This window comes from Phyllobates terribilis, unplaced genomic scaffold (genome assembly GCF_046119375.1).
Source record: "Phyllobates terribilis strain yellow unplaced genomic scaffold, ASM4611937v1 Scaffold_1__5_contigs__length_1240528914, whole genome shotgun sequence".
NCBI lineage: Eukaryota > Metazoa > Chordata > Amphibia > Anura > Dendrobatidae > Phyllobates > Phyllobates terribilis.
In genome coordinates, this window is record NW_027362761.1 from 450,141,725 (window position 1) to 450,161,966 (window position 20,242).

A 20,242-nucleotide genomic window follows, 5' to 3' on the forward strand; every position below is an offset into this window, starting at 1 on the left:
TCGAGAGTGGTAGGAATGTCCCGACCGGCAAGTTCATCTTTAATCCGGCTGGATAGACCCTCCCAGAAGACGGACACCAGGGCGTCGTTATCCCAGGCAAGCTCCGAAGCAAGGGTACAGAACCGTATGGCATATTGGCCCATGGTGAGACTCCCTTGACGGAGGCGTAGCAGAGATGAGGCGGAAGAGGTCTTTCGTCCTGGTTCGTTGAAGACTTTCCGGAAGGCCACGAGAAAGGCGGGCAGTTTGGACACCAGGGGGCTCCTCTCTCCAAAAGAGGATTTAGCCAAGCCAGCGCCTCCCCAGTGACATGATGAAGGCCACTTTGGCTCGGTCGGTGGAAAACTGGTGTGCCAAAAGTTCGAAGTGCAGGGTGCACTGGTTAATGAAGCCCCGTGCCTGACCGGGATCTCCATCAAAATGAGGCGGGGCGGAAAGGCGGGGATCGGGAAGGGATGCCATGGTATTGATGGGCAGCGGCGCTGCCGGGGTAGTAGTTGTGCGAGTAGAAGCAGCTCCCGACGAGGCAGTCAGTGTGTCCAGGCGGGAGTGAACACTACGCAGGTGGTCCAAGATGGAGTCATGTTGGGACCTCTGACGGGAAAGTTCTTGACATAGGTCCGAGAGCAAGGGAGCTTGGGTGCCACCGGGTTCCATGGCCCGAGCAAACTGTAACGGGTCTGGGAGGTGGAACCTCTGAGCTACTATACAAAGGGGCAGTCCTTGTAAGGAAGCGGGTGGCTCCCAGGGAAGGTGGGCAGGTAGACACGGCAAGTGACAGGAACAGTCTCTGGGTAGAAAGGCAGGTGGTCACGGCAAGTGACGGGGAAAGTCTCTTGACAGGCGGGTGGTCACGGCAAGTGACAGCAGAGTAAGAGTCTCTAGACAGGCAGGTGGTCATGGCAAGTGACGGCAAAGCCTCCAGGTAGGCTAGCAGGCGGGTAGCAGGTGAGTGCTCCCAGGTAAGCGGGTAAGAGTCTCTCGGCTGGCTGGCAGGTGGTCATGGCAAGTGACGGCAGAGCCCCCAGGTAGGCCAGCTGGCAGGTAGCAGGTGAGCGCTCCCAGGTGAGCGGGTAAGAGTCTCTCGGCTGGCTGGCAGGTGGTCTCAGGCAGGTATCAGGCAGGTATCAGGCAGGTGTCAGGCAGGTGTCAGGCAGGTGTCAGGCAGGTGTCAGGCAGGTGTCAGGCAGGTATCAGGCAGGTATCAGGCAGGTGCTTCCTGATCCGCAGGCGGACTGGTCCATAGACAGATTGGCGGATGCTGGTAGACAGACTGTCGGACCGCAGGGAATGCAAGCAGGTAGACAGAGCTGGAAAACAGACTGGCAACGGGACCTGAGGGCTGTAGCAGAGGTGAAAGGCTTTGCAACAACTTTGCTCGGGCGCCTCCATTTTTGGGGGAGGTGCCTTATATATGGGAGCTCCACCGGCAATTGGCCGGGGACTCCTTAGGACGGCGCGCGCGGCCCCTTTAAGAGAGAGGGAGCGCGCGCCCTAAGCTCAGTGCGCGGGAAGCAGCGAGCGCTGCCAGCAGCGCGGGAAGAGGACACCGAGGACGGAGCAGGGAGGTGAGGGGAACGGCGTCTCTACCTAGCAGGAGGCAGGGACGCCGACGCTACAACAGGGATTAGAAACATTGGTCCTAATTCACCAAAGTCACTTTCCTGTTTTGTTTTGTATTGTTTGGTATTAGTTGCCATTTTCAGCACCAAAATCCGCACACGATTCATAAATATGGCGTAAAGTAAAAAATGGTCTTTTCTGTTTGACTGTTTTTGTGAATTTTTGGCACCAAAAGTCACTTGATTTACAAAATGGTGCAAAAATTACTCCAAAATGCTGGCATGCCAAAAATATACTCAAGTAGACTTGAGTGGAGTTGCGCTCCAAATTGATGAATTAGATGAAAACATCTTAAATTGCAAAACTCCGCCCACAAAGTGGAAAAAAAAACAAAAAAAAAAAACAGGCGAGTACATATAAAACAGACTTAAAAAAAGAGATGTAAATAGAATAATTAAATTCGGTGCAAACAAAAAAGGTGCAAAACACACAAAACTAGACAAAAAACAGACACAAATGCAATGATGAAATTGGGGTAAAGTCTGTTCTCTCTGTATGGCCTATAGCTAAATAATTACAAGTAATGGTCGGTTACCAGTGCTATAGAGTGAAAAGTGAACACAGTACAGTTACCTCCATTGACTCACAGGTAAGGTCTTTTCTTCTCTATTCGGCCCAGATCTCCATTTGAGTCACAACTCATCTCTGCACACAATCTCCCCATCCTGCTGCTGCCATATTGAGTGGTGTTCCCTTTGTGTCCCACATTTTACCAATTGTTTTTTAAAAGTGGGTTAACACAAACACAGGGCATACATAAAAATGTCATTGTTGAAGCCAGTGACTAGTCACTTGATTGATGGACAAAATTTTTGTCTTGGGAGGGGCTACCAACTAGATTCAAGGAGTAAGTAATGCTTATTTCTTTATTTTAGAACATTTTTTACTCATTCCATGTTTACAAATTCCCAGAAAACGCCTTTAACAATCATCTATATTTTTTCTCAGACTGCATTTCTAAAGATATAGTGAAGCAATTACGATCATGAAACACTTACTCAGCAGGAACCACTGATGTGCTTGATTAACGCTAACAAGAAAATTTAGAGTTTGTTCTGCCAACACAATTCTTCCAAATTATATTATACAAATAACAAATTACAGAAAAATATGCTAGTAACATGGACGATTACTTTCACCCTTCCCTCCTCTTCAATGTGTTCCAGGGGAGCATCAGCGTTATCATTATGTTCTTAGCTGTTTATGGGCTTATAAGGGTAGAGTGATGCAATGGGATGCCAATTTTTTTCTTTTTTCTCTGGACAGCTTCTCAAAAAAATGATGGATAATATTTTTTTTTATGGACACATTAACAGACCATAATAAATCATTAAGATTAGAAGTGATACATGTCTACAGACCATAATTCAGATATGAGCAGCATTCTCTGTAAACTGTAAAAAGGTGAGAAATAAAGTAATAAAAATCTGTACAAGTCTCGCCAGTTGAACCCCTTACTGACATCTGCCGTAAATGTACAGCGCAAGTCGGTAGCTGGTGGATGTAACGGACTCATGGGGTGAGCTCGCCCCATACCTGTCAGATAAATGCTGCGTGGTTCCAGACAGGACCAGCCATGGGTGGAGCAGATCTTTCAAAGTCTGATCTTTGAAAATATAAAAATAATGAACCCAATCGGAAAAACACCGTAACCAGAAAAAATTTTAAACAACAAAATTCAGGTTTTTTTTGGGTCACCACAATACTGCAAAAGGGTGCTGTATGAAGTGATCAAAATATCATATCCATCCCAAAATAGTATCAATAAAAACGATGTCTCGCCCTGGAAAATATGAGCCCTCATACAGTTTCACCAAAGAATGAAAAAGTTACTGGTCTTGTAAAATGGTGGCACAATCCAAAAAATTTTTTCCCAAAACTTAGATTTTTTCATATTTTATTGTTAGGACATTTTTACCACACAATGTATACTGTAAAAACAAATGCTCAAAGAACAATGTCAGAATTGCGTTTATTTTTTCAACGCCCTTGGAATGTTTTTCTCGTTTTCCAGTATACTATGTAGTAAAAATGAATGGTGTCATTGAAAAGTACAACTTGTCCAGGAAGAACCAAGCCCTTATATGTTAATGTGTACAGAAGAAAATATGTGGTATAGCTCTTGGAAGAAGGAGAGGAAAAAAAACAAAAATTGGCCATGTCAGGAAGGAGTTTAAAAAATAAAAAAATCACGGACACATCAATTTTTTTTATGGACAGGAGAAATAAGTGCCCTATTTTTACCGGCTGTCCTGGAATTTGTGGTTGGCAACCCTGTATACACTGCGGACACTGTAGAAGTATGCAGTTGTAGGCCAGAACTCCTCAAGTCCTAGGATAACATAACCCTTGACCCTTGTAGCTATGTCATCACAATGAAACCTTGTTTATTATCTATTTATTCAAATCTGAATAAAAAAAGGTAATTTTAGTTTTATTTTACATATGGAGCACACCAAGAGCCAATCTCTATTTTCTCCAGTATCTTTACTGTTATAACTTGTTTAAGGTTTTGGTCACCATCAGACGTAGTAAACCATAGGTGGTCTCTAAGGGGAGAAACCAAAAAAATAAAAAGAAATCCATCAGTTAGATCAATCTTTCAAAAACCACATATATGGGTATGCAGGTGTATGGAATGTAAATCAATCAACAACTTTATATCTTTGGCATTCCCAAGTAGTATGGCGTTAAAATCTTTGAAATGGTCAATAAATTATTGTGTAACTCAGAGTGGTGCAAAAAACATTACGACTTTTGGCATTTTCAGGTCTCCATTTTGGCAAAGCTGGGGCAAGACGGCTGTGTAATGGGAGTGTGACGCCACTGCTCATCTAATTCATGATGAGTACCAGAAATCCTACTCCTGTCTTTGATTTAAGTAAGATTTGTGGCAATGCATGCTGTTCCTGATTCATGTGTGCTTGCATCCCTTAATGATTCAAGAGCATCTGATTCTACCACTCCCCCTTGTAAAGATGTGCGGTTGTGGGTTGTAAGTAATCACCTAGGCAGATTAACGATGCAGCAATATTTTATTGATCACAGCCATGGTAATAAGCAATTCCAGGTAAATGGCAAAAAAACAGTTCTCTCAGTCCTCAAATTCCCAATCTGGGTTCAGTAGTTCCACTGGCTTTGTATCAGGCCATAGACACTGTCTCCATCCTCTTCCTTCAAATCCTTCCACCCAACTCTCCTAAAACATGTCTGTCCTTTCTTCCACTGGGCTCAGTCCCCTCCCAGGTCAGAAGTGATCACACCCTCCCCCTTAAACATTCACTGTTCACTCAATAATGAAGAATATTCTAGAAGGGTTCATCTGAGATTGCATGTAAGATCCCTTGTGGGGACGACTCCTCTGTGTCTGCAATCTACACACACATAATGAGATTATTGGCTATTGGAACAATGGTTAGATACTGCTGAGATACAGATTAGTGGAATGCTGGACAATTTACAAGTGAATCTAGTGCACATACTGACAAGTTAGCAGAGCTATATAAAACATAACAAGTAAATCACTAATAAAACACAATAATAAAATTAACAAAAATGGTGGTCTGTTGCTGGAAAAGTATCATAGTCTTTAGAAAATGGGCAGCTCCTCACACCCATCATCAAGACTTGCGTGAAAGTCACTAATCTTGCTGAAATGGGACCTTAGTGTTTAAATTTTCATGCAAACTGTCACGATTCCAGGACTCACTGTGTCCTGGACGCAGTGAGTGACAGCTCAATCGCCCAATAGGATCTGGGTCGTGCTGAGCTGTCAGCATTGTGAGTGACAGCTCAGCCGTCCAATCTGAGGCAGGGGTGTGTTGAGCTGTCAGTATTGTGAGTGACAGTCCAACCACCAATCAGGGCAGTGACATGCTGGGGTTCTTCCACATGTCTCCCTTTTTGGTTGATTACCTAGCTATTTTGCTGGCTGTCAATAACTGGCTATTTAATGGCTGTCAGATTATAGCCCATCATAGAATTAGCTCAGCAGTGTGTGTGTGCCTTGTTTTCCAGTGCTCAGTTTCTGATCTTTTGATGCCCGACCTTGGACTTTGCCTAGCCCCTGTCTTGATATGCTACCTTCCTAAAGTTCTGACCTCGGAACGTGACCTGACTGTGCCTTTGTCTTATCCCTCTGTTTATGATGAGTTCTCTTGGTATCTGACCCTGGACCTCTTGACTACCCTCTCTCATGGCTTATCCGTGAATAGTGATTCAGTCACATAAACAAGGCATTAAGTGCTCTATGCGTGGCAACATATCACTTAGATTACTGGGTGCAGCAGTTCTGACACAATTAGATTTTTTAGATTTAGCATGTAGCAGAGTTGAGAAAGCTAACCCCGCCTACACCAGGCTCTTTATTTACATAGTCTATTGACAGAGAGCTGCTTATCACAGGAGGGAGTGGAGTCGGACTAGCAGTAACATGCGCATCATAACTGGCAATGATAATGTCCAATAATGATAATAATTATTTCTATAGCACCAACATATTCTGCAGCACTTTACTGTCTGTACAAGTCCCCTCTAAAATGTAAAGACATTACAGAATAACACATAATTCAACAGATACCAAGGGCCCTGCTCACAAGCTTACAATCTATGAGGAACTAGGGGAGACATGAAAGGTGAATGGTAAAAAAGGTACCTGTATTGTATGGTCCAGCCATCAATATGATAAATAGCATATTCTCGTGCTGCATGAACTGGTTACCAGCCAGTATGTGTACAAGTTTAAAGACAGAGCTATTAAGTGCAAGAGGGTGTGTAAACAAATGCTATGCGGGTCCTGATTTTGAAGAAAATTTTGTATGCACAAAATGGGGATAGTTAGATAAGTGAGGTATAGCGTTAGGCCAGTGTAAAGAAATACGTTTTTTTAGGCCACGCTTAAAACTGTGGATATTGGGAATTAATCGAATTGTCCTGGGTAGTGCATTCCAAAGAATTGGCGCAGCACGCGAAAAGTCTTGGAGGATGTTATTGAGGATGTTAGTCTTAGGTCATTAGCAGAACAGAAGGCACGAGTAGGGTGGTAGACTGAGACGAGGGAGGAAATGCAGGGTGGTGCTGAACCGTGGAGCTCTTTGTGGGTGAGAGTAATAAGTTAACATTTAACTCTGTAGCAGGTAGGAACCAGTGCAACGATTGGCACAGGGTGGAGGTGTCGGTGTAGTGGTTGGAAAGGAATATGATCCTGGCTGCTGCATTCAGGATGAATTGGAGAGGGGAGAGTTTGCTAAGAGGGAGACCGATTAGTAGAGAGTTGCAATAGTCCAGATAAGAATGAATAAGAGCTACAGTAAGAGTTTTTGCTGAGTCCAAGGTAAGGAAAGGTTGAATTCTAGAGATGATTTTGAGGTGTAGGTGACATGAGCGAACGAGTGACCAGATATGGGGAGTGAAGGAAAGATCGGAGTTAAATATGACCCAAGACAGCAGGCATGTTGCTGGGGAGTAATGGTAGAACTACACACGGACATTGCCATATCAGGCATAGGTAGGTTAGCGGAGGGAGGAAACAGAAGGAGTACAGTTTTTGTAAGATTCAGTTTTAGATAGAGGGAGGATATAATGTTAGAGACAGAGGAAAGACAATCATTGATATTTTGTATCTAAGGGGTAACATTTTTCCTTGCGGAGAGAGACATGTTAAGCATGTCACGGTGAGGAGACTTTTAAAGTCGCAATGATCCTCTGGGAAATATGCAAATTGTCTCTTCAGAGAGGAAGAGGACCAGAACTCTAGTGCCACCTACAGGAAGTAGCAATCCTAAAAGTCAATAGTGACCCTTTAACAAGCCTTATCACATGACTTAGGATATAAGCCAAAACAAGAAACTCAAATTGCAGACACTGTGTTTCAGGGTACTTCCCCTCGTGATATTTTGTAGTAATTCAGGGGTGATGTCAGGAGACGATGTGCACAATTGGGTGTCATCAGCATAGAGATGGTACTGAATCCAATAGGGGCAGTATATAAGAAGATGAGGAGGGGACCTAGGTTGATCTTTGAGGAACCTCGACGGTAAGGGGAAGAGGAGAGGAAGAGGAGCCAGCAAAAGATACAGTGAAGGAGCGGTCAGAGAGGTAGAAGGAGAACTAGGAGAGAGCGGTAATTTGAGGCCGATAGAGCGGAGCATAGTGAGGAGGAGCTGGTGATCCACAGTGTCGAATGCTGCAGTGAGATCCTGGAGAATCAACAGGGAGTAGTGGCCATTAGATTTAGCTGTTAGTAGATCATTAGAGACTTTAGTGAGGGTAGCTTTAGTACAATGTAAGAAACGGAAACCAGATTTTAAAAAGGTCAAGAAGAGAGTTATCTGAGACATAGCAGATTAGATGGGAGTGGAACAAGCGTTGCAGGAGTTTTGCGATGAAGGGAAGATTAGAAACAGGTCTGTAGTTAACAACGTAGTTCTGGTTGAGGGATTTTTTTTAAGTAATGGATGTTTGCTGGCATGTTTAAATGAAGAAGGAAAGATACAAGATGAGAGACAGAGGTTAAATATTTTAGTTAGGCGAGTGGTGATGGCCGGGGGAAGGAACTGAAGGAAATCTGAGGGAATAGGGTCACTGGTGCAGGTAATAGGATGAGAAGATGCAAGGAGCCTAGTCACTTCTTCCGTGACCGGTTCAGAGACAGCAAGTGAGCTAAATGCAGTGTGGAAGGGAGGACAATGCATGATATTAGGGGATTGGGAGAATATTTCCTGTCAGATATGGTCAATTTTTTCTTTGAAGGTTGGTGATGGGGGCCTGTACTCTTGGACTGAAGAGGGAATGAAAAGAGTCAAAGAGTCGTTTAGGATTGTTGGATAGTGCGGTAATAAGGATGTTGAAGTAGGTTGATTTGGAGAGGTGAAGGGCAGAGTTGTATGTTTTAAGGATAAACTTATACTGGATCAAATCTACTGCCAGATTGGATTTTCTCCACAGACATTCGATGCACCTGGAGCACCGCTGGAGAAAATGTGTTTGCAGCGTGTGACAGGGTTGTCGCTGTCTGTGCTGAGTTGTTCTAAATATAGGAGGTGCAGCTTCATCCAGGGCACTTTATAATGAAACATTGCAATGTTTCAGTGCAAAGGCAGTACATGAGAGGGAGGAGATATGGGCCAATGATGTCTGCAAATTTTTCATAAGTTTCTGGAATTTAACCCCTTTGAAGCCCATGACGTATTAACACGCGTCAGTGCCCTGGGCTTTAAGAGCCTGACCCGTATTAGTATGTCATGGCGATCACGTGCGCACACAGGCTGTGCGGGCGAGATCGCCGCCGGGTGTCAGCTGATTGTCACAGCTGACACTCGGTACTATGTGCAAGGAGCAATCCCGCACCGCTCCCGACACATTAACCCCCGCAATGCTGCGATCGAAGTCGATCACAGCATTGCGGTGGCTAAGGGGAGGTGATCAGGATACTCACCTCCTCTTCCGGCCTGAAGTGCTGTCTGCCGCGGCTTCCCAGATGTTGCCATGACGACCCGATGTTGTCATGACAACATCTGGGTCACCAGACAGCAGGAAGATTTTTTGGCCATGCGCAGTACATGACCAAACTATCTTCTCCCTGTGAAGCACTGACAGCCTGCATGGCACAGGGATGGTGCTCCATCCCTATGCTATGCAGGCAATCAGAATAAAAAAAGTGAAAGTCCCATAGTGGGACAAAGTAAACAAATAAAAAAACTGTCAGAAAGTGAAAAAAAAAATTGCAAAAATATTAAAAATAAAAAAAATAATCCACCAAAAATAAAAATATAATGTACCCATCAATAAATATTATTATGAAAAAAAAACAAAAAACAATAAAAGTACACATATTTGGTATCGCCGCATCCAGAACGACCTGACCTTTGGAGTTGGGCCAAAAAATGGCAAATGGGGTTCAATGCCGATAAATGTAAGGTCATGCACATGGGAAAGAAAAACAGCAGTCACCCATACATATTAAATGGGAAACCGTTGGGGAAATCTGACATGGAGAAGGACCTGGGCGTCTTGGTTAATAGCAAATTAAATTGGAGTGCCCAGTGTCAGGCAGCAGCTGCGAAGGCAAATAGAGTCATGGCATGTATCAGAAGAGGAATAGGGGCATATGATGAGAACATTGTTCTTCCTCTGTATAAAGCGCTGTTAAGGCCGCACTTAGAATATTGTGCACAGTTCTGGGTTCCGGTACTCAGGAAAGACATATTGGAGCTAGAGAGGGTACAAAGGAGGGCGACTAAGGTAATAAAGGGAATGGAGGGACTAGAATACCCAGAGAGGTTGTCAAAATTAGGCCTATTTACGTTGGAAAAGAGAAGGCTTAGGGGAGACCTCATAAACATGTATAAATACATCAGGGGGCAGTACAGAGATCTTTCCCATGACCTGTTTATACCAAGGATGGTGACAAAGACGAGGGGGCACACTATGCGTCTGGAGGAAAGGAGGTTCCTGCACCAGCATAGAAGGGGATTCTTTACAGTCAGAGCCGTGAGACTCTGGAACTCTCTGGGAGAGGAAGTGGTGATGTCCAACTCACTTAATGAGTTCAAGAGAGGCCTGGACGCCTTTCTTGAGAACAATAAAATTACATCTTATGCTTAGTGATAGTTAATTAATCCAGGGATTTAATCTGACTGCCAGATTGGTGTCGGGAAGTGAATTTTTCCTCAATGATGTAAATTGGCCTATAAAGCATGTTTTTTTTTTTGCCTTCCCCTGGATCAACGCTGCGGAATAGCTGCAGTGCACAAGAAATAGGCAGAACTGGATGGACGCTTGTCTTTTTTCGGCCTTATAAACTATGTAACTGACCTTTAAAATTGTCCCACTAGTTAACCCCTTCAGTGAACACGGTTAAAAAAAAAAAAAAAAAACGAAGTAAAAAACAATGCTTTATCATCATACCACCAAACAAAAAATGGAATAACACGCGATCAAAAAGACGAATATAAATAAAAATGGTACCGCTGAAAACTTCATCTTGTCCTGCAAAAAACAAGCCGCCATACAGCTCCATCATCTGAAACATCAAAAAGTTATAGCTCTCAGAATAAAGCGATGCAAAAAGATAATTTTTTCTATAAAATATCTTTTATTGTGTAAAAGCGCCAAAACATAGAAAATATATAAATGTGGTACCGCTATAAAGGAACTGAGCCGAAGAATAAAGCTAACTTATCAATTTTACCACAAGCGGAGTAGAATAAAAAAATTAAAAAAAAAACAATTCCTGAATTGTTGGTTTTTGTTTATTCTGCCTCCCAAAAGCTGGAATAGAAAGCGATCAAAAAATGTCACATGCCGGAAAATGGCACCAATAAAAACGTCAACTCATCCCGCAAAAAACAAGCCATCACATGACTCTGTTGGCAAAATATGGAAAAATGATAGCTCTCAAAATATGCAAAAACTAGATTTTACAAAATATGAGTCTTTTAGTGTGTGACAGCTGTCAATCATAAAAACCCGATATGATTCTGGTATCTCTGTAGTCACACCGACCCAAAGAATAAAGTCATCTAATCACTTATGCCACACGAGGAATGGCGTAAAAAATAAACACTAGGGCTGGGGTTGAGGTTAGGGTTGTGCTAATGTTAGGGTTGGGGTTGTTTTTTTTTTCAAAAGTAAAAAAAAAAAGATGACGATATGGCAACTAGTGTTGAACGCAAGTGCTCGCTACTTGAGTTTGCATCGGGTGCTCAGGTATGCATTGAGTATCGCGGGTGCTCGAGTCTCCGCCCCATATGCTTCGCGGCCAAAAAAACCTTGCGGGGATTGCCTGCCATGCACGAGCGATCCCCGCATGTTTTTTTTTGGGGGTGTCTAATAACCGTGAAACATGTGGGTGGGGACTCGAGCATTTCACTTGAGCACCCGTGATACATGGTGCATACCTGAGTACTCGATGCAAACTCAAGTAGTGAGCACTTGCGCTCAAGACTAATGACAACTTATTCAATATGATGACCTAATGTTATCAAATTCTGTGTCGTACCTCTGGGTTCAAAATGTTAACTATACCCCTTGATAAAATCCTTGAGGGGTGTAGTTTCCAAAATGGGGTCACTTGTGGGGGGTTTCCACTATTTAGGCACATCAGGGGCTCTCCAAATGTGACATGGCGTCCGCTCTCGATTCCAGCCGATTTTGCGTTCAAAAAGTCACACAGTGCTCCTTCCCTTCTGAACGCTGCCGTGCGCCCAAACACTGTATTTTCCCCACATATGGGGTATTGGCGTACTCAGGAGAAATTGCACAAGAGTTTTTACGGTCCATTTTCTCCTCTTACCCTTGTGAAAATAAAAAAATGGGGGTTAAAACATCATTTTTGTTGAAAAAATTTTCACGGCTCCATGTTATAAACTTCTGTAAAGGACTTGGGGGTTCAAGGTGCTCACCACACATCTAGATAAGTTCCCTGAGGGGTATAGTTTCCAAAATGGTGTCACTTGTGAGGGGTTTCCACTGTTTAGGCACATCAGGGGCTCCCCAAATGCAACATGGCGTCCGCTAATTATTCAAGCAAATTTTACATTTAAAAAGTCAAATGGCGCTCCTTCCCTTCCGTACCCTGCCGTGCGCCCAAACAGTGGTTTTCCCCCACATATGGGGTATCTGCTTACTCAGGAGAAATTGCACAACAAACTTCATGGTGCAATTTCTCCTGTTACCCTTATGAAAATGCAAAAGTGGGGGCTGAAAAACATTTTTGTGGGAAAAATGTGAACATTTTATTTTTACGGCTCAATGTTATAAACTTCTGTGAAGCACCTGGGGGTTCAAGGTGCTCAACATACATCTTGATAAGTTCCCTGAGGGGTCTAGTTTCCAAAATGGTGTCACTTGTGAGGGGTTTCCACTGTTTAGGCACATCAGGGGCTCCCCAAATGCAACATGGCGTCCGCTAATTATTAAAGCAAATTTTACATTCAAAAAGTCAAATGGCGCTCCTTCCCTTTCGAACCCTGCTGTGCACCTAAACAGTGTTTTTTCCCCACATATGGGGTATCTGCGTGCCCAGGGGAAATTGCACAACAAATTTTGGGGTCCATTTTTTCCTGTTATCCCTGCGAAAATAAAAAAAATTGGGTCTAAAGTAACATTTTTGTGAAAAAAGTTAAATGTTAATTTTTTTCATCCACATTCCAAAAATTCCTGTGAAGCACCTGAAGGGTTAATAAAGTTCTTGAATGTGGTTTTGAGCACCTTGAGGGGTGCAGTTTTTAGAATGGTGTCACTTTTGGGTATTTTCTGTCATAAAGACCCCTCAAAGTGACTTTAAATATGATGTGGTCCCTAAAAAAATGGTTTTGTAAATTTTGTTGGAAAAATGAGAAATCGCTGTTCAACTTTTAACCCTTATAGCTCCCCAATAAAAAAAAATGTTGGTTCCAAAATTGTGCTGATGTAAAGTAGACATGTGGGAAATGTTATTTATTAACTATTTTGTGTGACATATCTCTCTGATTTAAGGGCATAAAAATTCTAATTTTGAAAATTGCAAAATTTTCAACATTTTCGCAAAATTTCCATTTTTTTCATAAATAAACGCAAGTTATATCGAAGAAATTTTACCACAATCATGAAGTACAATATGTCACGAAAAAACAATCTCAGAATCAGGAGGATCCGTTGAAGCGTTCCAGAGTAATTACCTCAAAGTGACAGTGGTCAGAATTGTAAAAATTGGCCTGGTCATTAATGTGCAAACCACCTTGGGTTGTAAAGGGGTTAATGGCATGTATATAAGTGTGGTAAGTGGGGGTGTCCTGAGTGATGAGAGAATGAAAGAAGGCTGTGGTCAGCAAGTGGGGGAGGGGGAATTAGTAAAATCATACACTGAGCAGAGTCGGGAGAAGATCAGGTCAAGAGTATTCCAGTCTTCATGCGTAGGAAGTTAGGAAGCAGTGAAAGGCCGAAGGAGGAGGTTAAAGATAGAAGGTGAGTGTTAGATTGGGATAGGGGATCCCCAATGGAAATGTTCAAGTTCCCGATGATGAGAGTGGGGATGTTACAGGATAGAAAATGTGGCAGCCAGGTGGCAAAGTGATCCAGGAACTGACTGGAGGGACCTGGAGGGCGATACACAACCGGCACTCGCAGGGAGAAGGGCCGGAAAAGTCTGACAGTGTGAACCTCAAAAAAGGGAAGATAAGTAAGGGTACTGGGAAGACAACCTGAAAAATACATTTCGTTGAAACCAACACCTCCACTTGGTCTGCTGTCAGGTCTGGCGATATGGGAAAAATGTAGTCCACCATACAAGAGATCAACAGCGGCGGTGGTGTCCGACTGCTGGATCCAGGTTTCTAAGAGCTAGAAGGTTATGGGAATTTTAAAGGAAAAAAAGTCATGAATGTAGGAAAGTTTGTTACAGGCTGACCGTGAGTTGCAGAGGGCACAGTTAAAAGAGGCAGAATACATGCAAGGAACATTTATGAGATTCTCAGGGTTTCTGAGTGCAGCAGAGGAGGGGTTAATCTTACTATTACAAGAAGTGCTGGGATTATGAGAGATATCTCCCGCGACTAGAAGGAAAATATAGAGAGCGAGCAAATGGTTAAGAGTGTCTCTTGTGTTGTATGGTGGGAGTGAATGGATCTGTGCGGTTTAAGGTTGTGAGAACTGTACATAGAAGTAGAGAGAAGAGCGGGGCTGATATTGATGGAGTACACAGAGTGAGTGAGAGGGCGATAGATGTGAGTGATTGCAGCAGCCAGAACATAAATGATACAAATACATACGATGAATACTTTATGCAATGCAGATGACCTGGAAACAAGTTTCTTTTAATGTCTTACCTGTCTCCTGCCCTGTCCATCTGTCATGTTTAACTGCCCTGGCACATAGAAAAATATAGCACAGGATAAAATCTTCACAAGTGCATTCCCCTTAGATCTGTCTAAATATACAGGAAGGTTTGTTCTTAGATTTATCACTAATTTTACTTGTTACAATTAATCAACTAAATTTCAGTCAGCAGAAGACAATAAAATGCAGAGACAAACAAATAAGCTTGCAGACCAACATGGATCATAAAACTGTTTGAGCAAGTGAGATGACCTTACAGCATCAGGGAACAAACTCAATAAGATGATTCAAATGTATACCATAAAATACAGGCTTGCAAAGATGGAAGGGAGGGTGCAGGCTTTAAAGGGATAAATGCAGCAGATGAGTGAAATATATACCTGTATGAAGAGAAGAGACATATCCAAGAGATAAAACCTTCACTGTAAGTAAACAACAGCACACAGCTTGATAGGTGACACCTTGTTGAATTCTTTATTTTAATCACTACCTCATGCTGTCCTCAGAATACATAGCAAAAACCTGCTAAGAGATTCCCTTTAAGGCTATGTGGCCACGATGCAGAAATGCTCAGGATTTTTTCCTGAGCGTTTCTGCATCTCCCTGGCAGAAAAAACGCATGCGGATTGTACATGCGGATTGTACATGTGTTTTTCCTGCCAGGGACATGTGGATGTGAAGCGTTCTTCACATGCATTTCCGCATGCGGGTTGACAAGCGCTTTCCAAGCGATTTTAGCATCACTTGCAAAGTGCTTGTCAACTTGGTCACACTATATAAATCCATGCAAACGGCGGTACACTGAAGGACCTGCCGATGTCAGCATCGCGTGACCCGTCACATGACTATGACGTCAGCGCAGGTGCTTCAGTCCATCGCGATCTACCGGCATTAAAGGACGAGCGCAGCGGGGGCCTTCAGAAGGTAAATATAATCTTTATTTCTTATTTTATTCTTTTTTTCACAGTTTTTATGGTACCCGGGTCCGGAGGAGAGTCTCCTCTCCTCTAGACCTGGGTACCATCCGCACATTGAACGCGTGCATTCCGCATGTCCTTATCTAGTGAAGTGGAATGCATGCGTTCTAATGCAAGTCAATGGCGGCAAAAACGTAGCACTTCCACAAAATAATTGGTAATGCTGCGTTTTTTTCCGCAATGATAATCCGCAGCGGAAATTTCCGCAGCATATGCACAGCACATGAGGATTATCATTGGGGACCATGGCAGGCCTTCTACCATGCATTTTTTAAGCGCTTCTGCAGCATTTTTGCCACTGCGGAAACGCTTAAAAAACGCATCGTGGGCACACAGCCTAAGTGGTCTCCCAGGCCCAGAGTACTTACACCTCATTTGCATATGAATGAAGATTGCAACAAAATCTGCTGCTTTTTTCAGAAAAGTGTAAAGCCACACATAAAAAGATTGTATTGGCTGTAGAAATGACATCATGTTTACAGCACATGTCACCACTGCAACAAAAGCCCTGAGCTCAGTGGCTCATGTCATTTATATCAGCAGAGCTCAGTAATTGGCTGCAGAGGTGATTTCGCTGCAGTCGTTAAGGCACCACTGCAGCCTAAACACAGACACCGGAAAAACAGCGGAGAGCTGGCGCTGGATCAGCAGGGATGCCGGGAGTCAGAGCCCCACAAATGTAATTTCAATATCCTATCTAATAGATAGGCCACCAACTGTAAACTCTCGGAAATACCTTTAATGATATATGGTATATCATTATACAGACACGCATATATACACAACTCTGTGACCATTCTTGACTGACCCAGCCAGAGCCCTGACCTAAACCCAATTGAGTATCTCTGGAGAGACCTGAAAATGGCTGTCCACCAACGTTCACCATCCAACCTGACGGAACTGGAGAGGATCTGCAAGGAAGAATGGCAGAGGATCCCCAAATCCAGGTGTGAAAAACTTGTTGCATCATTCCCAACAAGACACATGGCTGTACTAGCTCAAAAGGGTGCTTCTACTCAATATTCAGCAAAGGGTCTGAATACTTATGACCATGTGATATTTCAGTTTTTCTTTTTTAATAAATTGGCAAAAATGTTAACATTTCTGGGGCTTCTTCAGTCAAGATTGGGTGCAGAGTGTACTTTAATGAGAAAAAAATGAACTTTTTAGAATTTACCAAATGGCTGCAATGAAACAAAGAGTGAAACATTTAAAGGGGTCTGAATACTTTCCATACCCACTGTAAATTATTCCATTAAGTCCAGGTCAAAATAAACTAAATGGAACAGAGTCTCTCGTCATATCATGTATGATTTACAGTTGAGAAAGCTGCAAGTTCGATATGAGGTTTGGTAAATATTAACCTCACATACACTTTGACCCAAAGACCTTAAGGTATTTATGATGCCTTATATCTATGTAATAAGAGAATACGCAAAACATTACAGATAACTATGCATATTTTTGACACATTTTTCCCAGCAATATTTACCCCAAATCAAATGGTTCATAAGGAAGCATTTATGGTGGATGGGGCCAAAAAGATTGACATGTTTCTGCATACAAATAGACATTAACAATGTGATACAAGAAATGAATATTTAACAGAAACTTGTCAGCAGTTACACCACAAATGAACCAGCTAAAAATGTCAACATAGTACGGTACTTCTTTTCAAAGAGCTATGTTTTACTCTGGAGAGGGGGAGGGTTGGCAATGGTTCGGTTGCCCTTGTTGCATTATCCTTACAGGCACATAATTTCAAAAGATAAAAAAAAAGTAAGTACTACATTGTTTAACAAAAATATAAAAACATAACACCTCTAAGAAATGTTGTTGGTAGTGCACAAGTCTCCCGGATTTCTGGCTGGATGCCCTGGATCTCCAGATGAGTGCTACTTTGAACTGTATTGGCATCAACATGACACTAATACATTTGGATCCTGTGGGGAACAGGAAGTCATAGATAGCCTCACCACTCTCCATTCAGTAAACTTTTGGCTGCTGTAGGTTTACAGCCTACAAGACATCAGCGTCCCGGGGCATGCTACACAGTAACGCTATTGCATTGCATAGCCTGTGTCAGCCCGCTCTCTGCGCGGAGGAGAATACTTGGTAAAGTGAGTATAAACTTTATTTTTTTGTTGGGGGTAGCACAAATACGGCAATTATTACTTTTGGAGGGGCTACTCAGGAAGCATCATTTGTTTTTTCGGGAAGCATTAATAGTTTCTAAAAGGGGCACTTGTGGGCATTATTTGTTTTAAGGGGAACACAGGCACTATTGTTTTAAGGTGCCACTCAGGGGTCATTCCTACTTTGGCAGGGGGTGCAATAATAGCCTTGCCCACTCCATGGTACTGGTGGGATGTGCACTCCAGGTGGTGGGTGTCTAGGGGAGTGCCAAAAAGCTATTCTTTCTTGGCAGCTGATTGAAACTTATTTTTTCTGATGACAAAAAGTCCCCCTACCTCAATAATGATAGTTGCATGGGGAATCAAGTTAGATTTTTTCAGTGTTTCATTTCATTACAGTATCTTTGGAGAGAAGGCATTATAGGCTTTCTGCTGTAACACAAGCCTCAAGTATTTGCATTGATCAGCTACCTGCATCATTAAAAATGGCAGTAAGATACAGCAAGAATTATACTTCTTACCTTCTGTTTTAACACCAAATGCTAAAACCATCACTGGTACAGTTCGTTGATTCAATATCTGTTTTAACAATGGAGCAAAATTGTTCTTCAGCTCCAGAAATAAAGGTTTGTTGTAGACGTTAGACTTTAATAGAATGATATCTCCTTCTGTAATTGTGGCCAGAGAGCTTTGCAAATCACTGGCAAAAGTACCCTAGAAAAGAGTAAGCATATACTATTCAACTGGACTTTATTAGAATGCTTTCTGTATGCATAAGCTTTTTTTTATGTGGTTAAATAGGTATAGTGTTCTGTCCTAACGAAAGGCTTCCTCTATAATGTTGGTAATATTTCTATATGTACTATTTGCCTCAGTCACATTGAAATTTTCAGTGTCACAGTCGGGTGGGGATTACCACAACAGAAGGGGGGCTTATTCCTAAGTGCATATACCAGATATGTAGAGACTAACCAGCCACAAAGAGCAATGACTAGCCACACCAGAGGGGTCTGCAAAGTAATGTGCGAGTATGAAAATAGTGCCATGCAAGACAGCTAGGAGACTGGTACCTGTGTGGGGGACTGGGTGCGTGGCAAGTGTGAAGAGTAGGAGTTTGCAAAAGGTCAGGCAAGCTAATGCAGGACACTGCTGCTAAGAGGCAACTGTGAGAAGAGGGACTATGACAAGCACTGCGAGTGTGTGCTGAGCTATACAATGAGTACCACAGAGACTGTGCCAGAATGCAGAGGGGGCTGCTGAAGAGATTGCCAGCAGTATAAGTAAAGCGCCATAAGGCCATGCGCCCACGCAGCGTTTTTGTAGCGTTTTTGCAGCGTTTTTACGGCTGCGAAAACGCTGCGAAAATGCTTGTAAAACAGTCTGCCATGCAAAGCAATGTGAATACGGATGTGCTGTGCACATGATGCGCTAATTTGCGCGCCGAACTCGCATTGTGTTGCAAAACGCAGCATGACCATTTCTCCGGCGATTACGCTGCAAATTTGCGGCCATTGAGGAACATTGAAACGCAGCAAACCCGCAGGTATATGTGGATTTGCTGCGTTTCAATTAAATTCAATGGCCGCGAATTTGCAGCGTAATCGCGGTGCGTTATGTACCCGGGATGAAGAGGAGACTACAACTCCTCTTCATCCCGGCTACCACGCGGTGAAAAAAATAAATAAAAAAGTTAAAAATAAACAAAACCTGTATATTCACCTCTCCGGCGGCCCCCAGTCTTCTCCCGGCCACGTCCTCTCTCCTTGGCGTCCCGCGGTGTACTGTCAGGACCTGCGGTGATGTCATTTAATCACCTAATGGTCACGCGACCGCTGACGTCGGCAGTCAGGTGATGGTCGCGTGACCATCAGCTGACTAAATGACGTCACCGCAGGTCCTGACTGTACACTGCGATACACTGAAGAGAGAGGACGGGGCCGGGAGCAGACTGGAGGAGACCGGAGAGGTGAGTATACAGTTTTTTTTTTTTTTTTTTAACGTTTTAATTCTCTTTTTTTTTTACTATAGATCCTGCATTTAAAGCATCAGTTGTTCACACATTATAAATCCATGCCGGTTGCATGGATTTATATTGTGTGACCAACTTGTCAAGCACTTTTCCAAGTGATGCTCAAAATCGCTTGGAAAACTGCTTGAAAAAACGCATGCGAAAACGCATGTAAAAACGCTGAAGAAAAGCTTGTCTCTGGCCGAAAAAACGCATATAAATCTGCATGCGTTTTTTTCTGCCAGAGAGAGGCAAAAACGCTCTGCATCAAATCTGCTACATGGGCACATAGCCTAAGGCTGTGTGCTCACGATGCGTTTTTTAAGCGTTTCCGCAGTGGATTACGCATCACTGTATATGTAGATGCGCATTCCACGCGTTCTAATGTGCGGATGGTACCCAGGTCTAGACGAGAGGAGACTCTCCTCCGGACCTGGGTACCATAGAAAACTGTATAAAAAAAAGAATAAAATAAAAAATAAATATATACTTACCTTCTGGCGGCCAGCGGTGCGCTCCTCCTCGCATGCCGGCAGTTCGCGATGGACTGAAGGACCAGCGCTGACGTCATAGTCATGTGACGGGTCACGCGACGCTGACGTCGGCAGGTCCTTCAGTGTACCGCTGCCGGCAAGGGAGAACGGAGTGAAGCAGGACTCCGCGGGCCATCAGAGCGTAAGTAT

General features: G+C 43.2%; 1 protein-coding gene across 1 annotated transcript in view; it reads right to left on the reverse strand.

Moving 5' to 3' along the window:
• RHOBTB3 (Rho related BTB domain containing 3) overlaps positions 1 to 20,242 on the reverse strand; it is a 121,576-nt gene that overhangs the window by 72,466 nt on the left and 28,868 nt on the right. Inside the window, exon 3 of the mRNA XM_073678284.1 lies at positions 18,073 to 18,265. Within this exon, the coding sequence (XP_073534385.1) occupies positions 18,073 to 18,265 (193 nt within the window). The remainder of the gene's footprint in view (positions 1 to 18,072; positions 18,266 to 20,242) is intronic.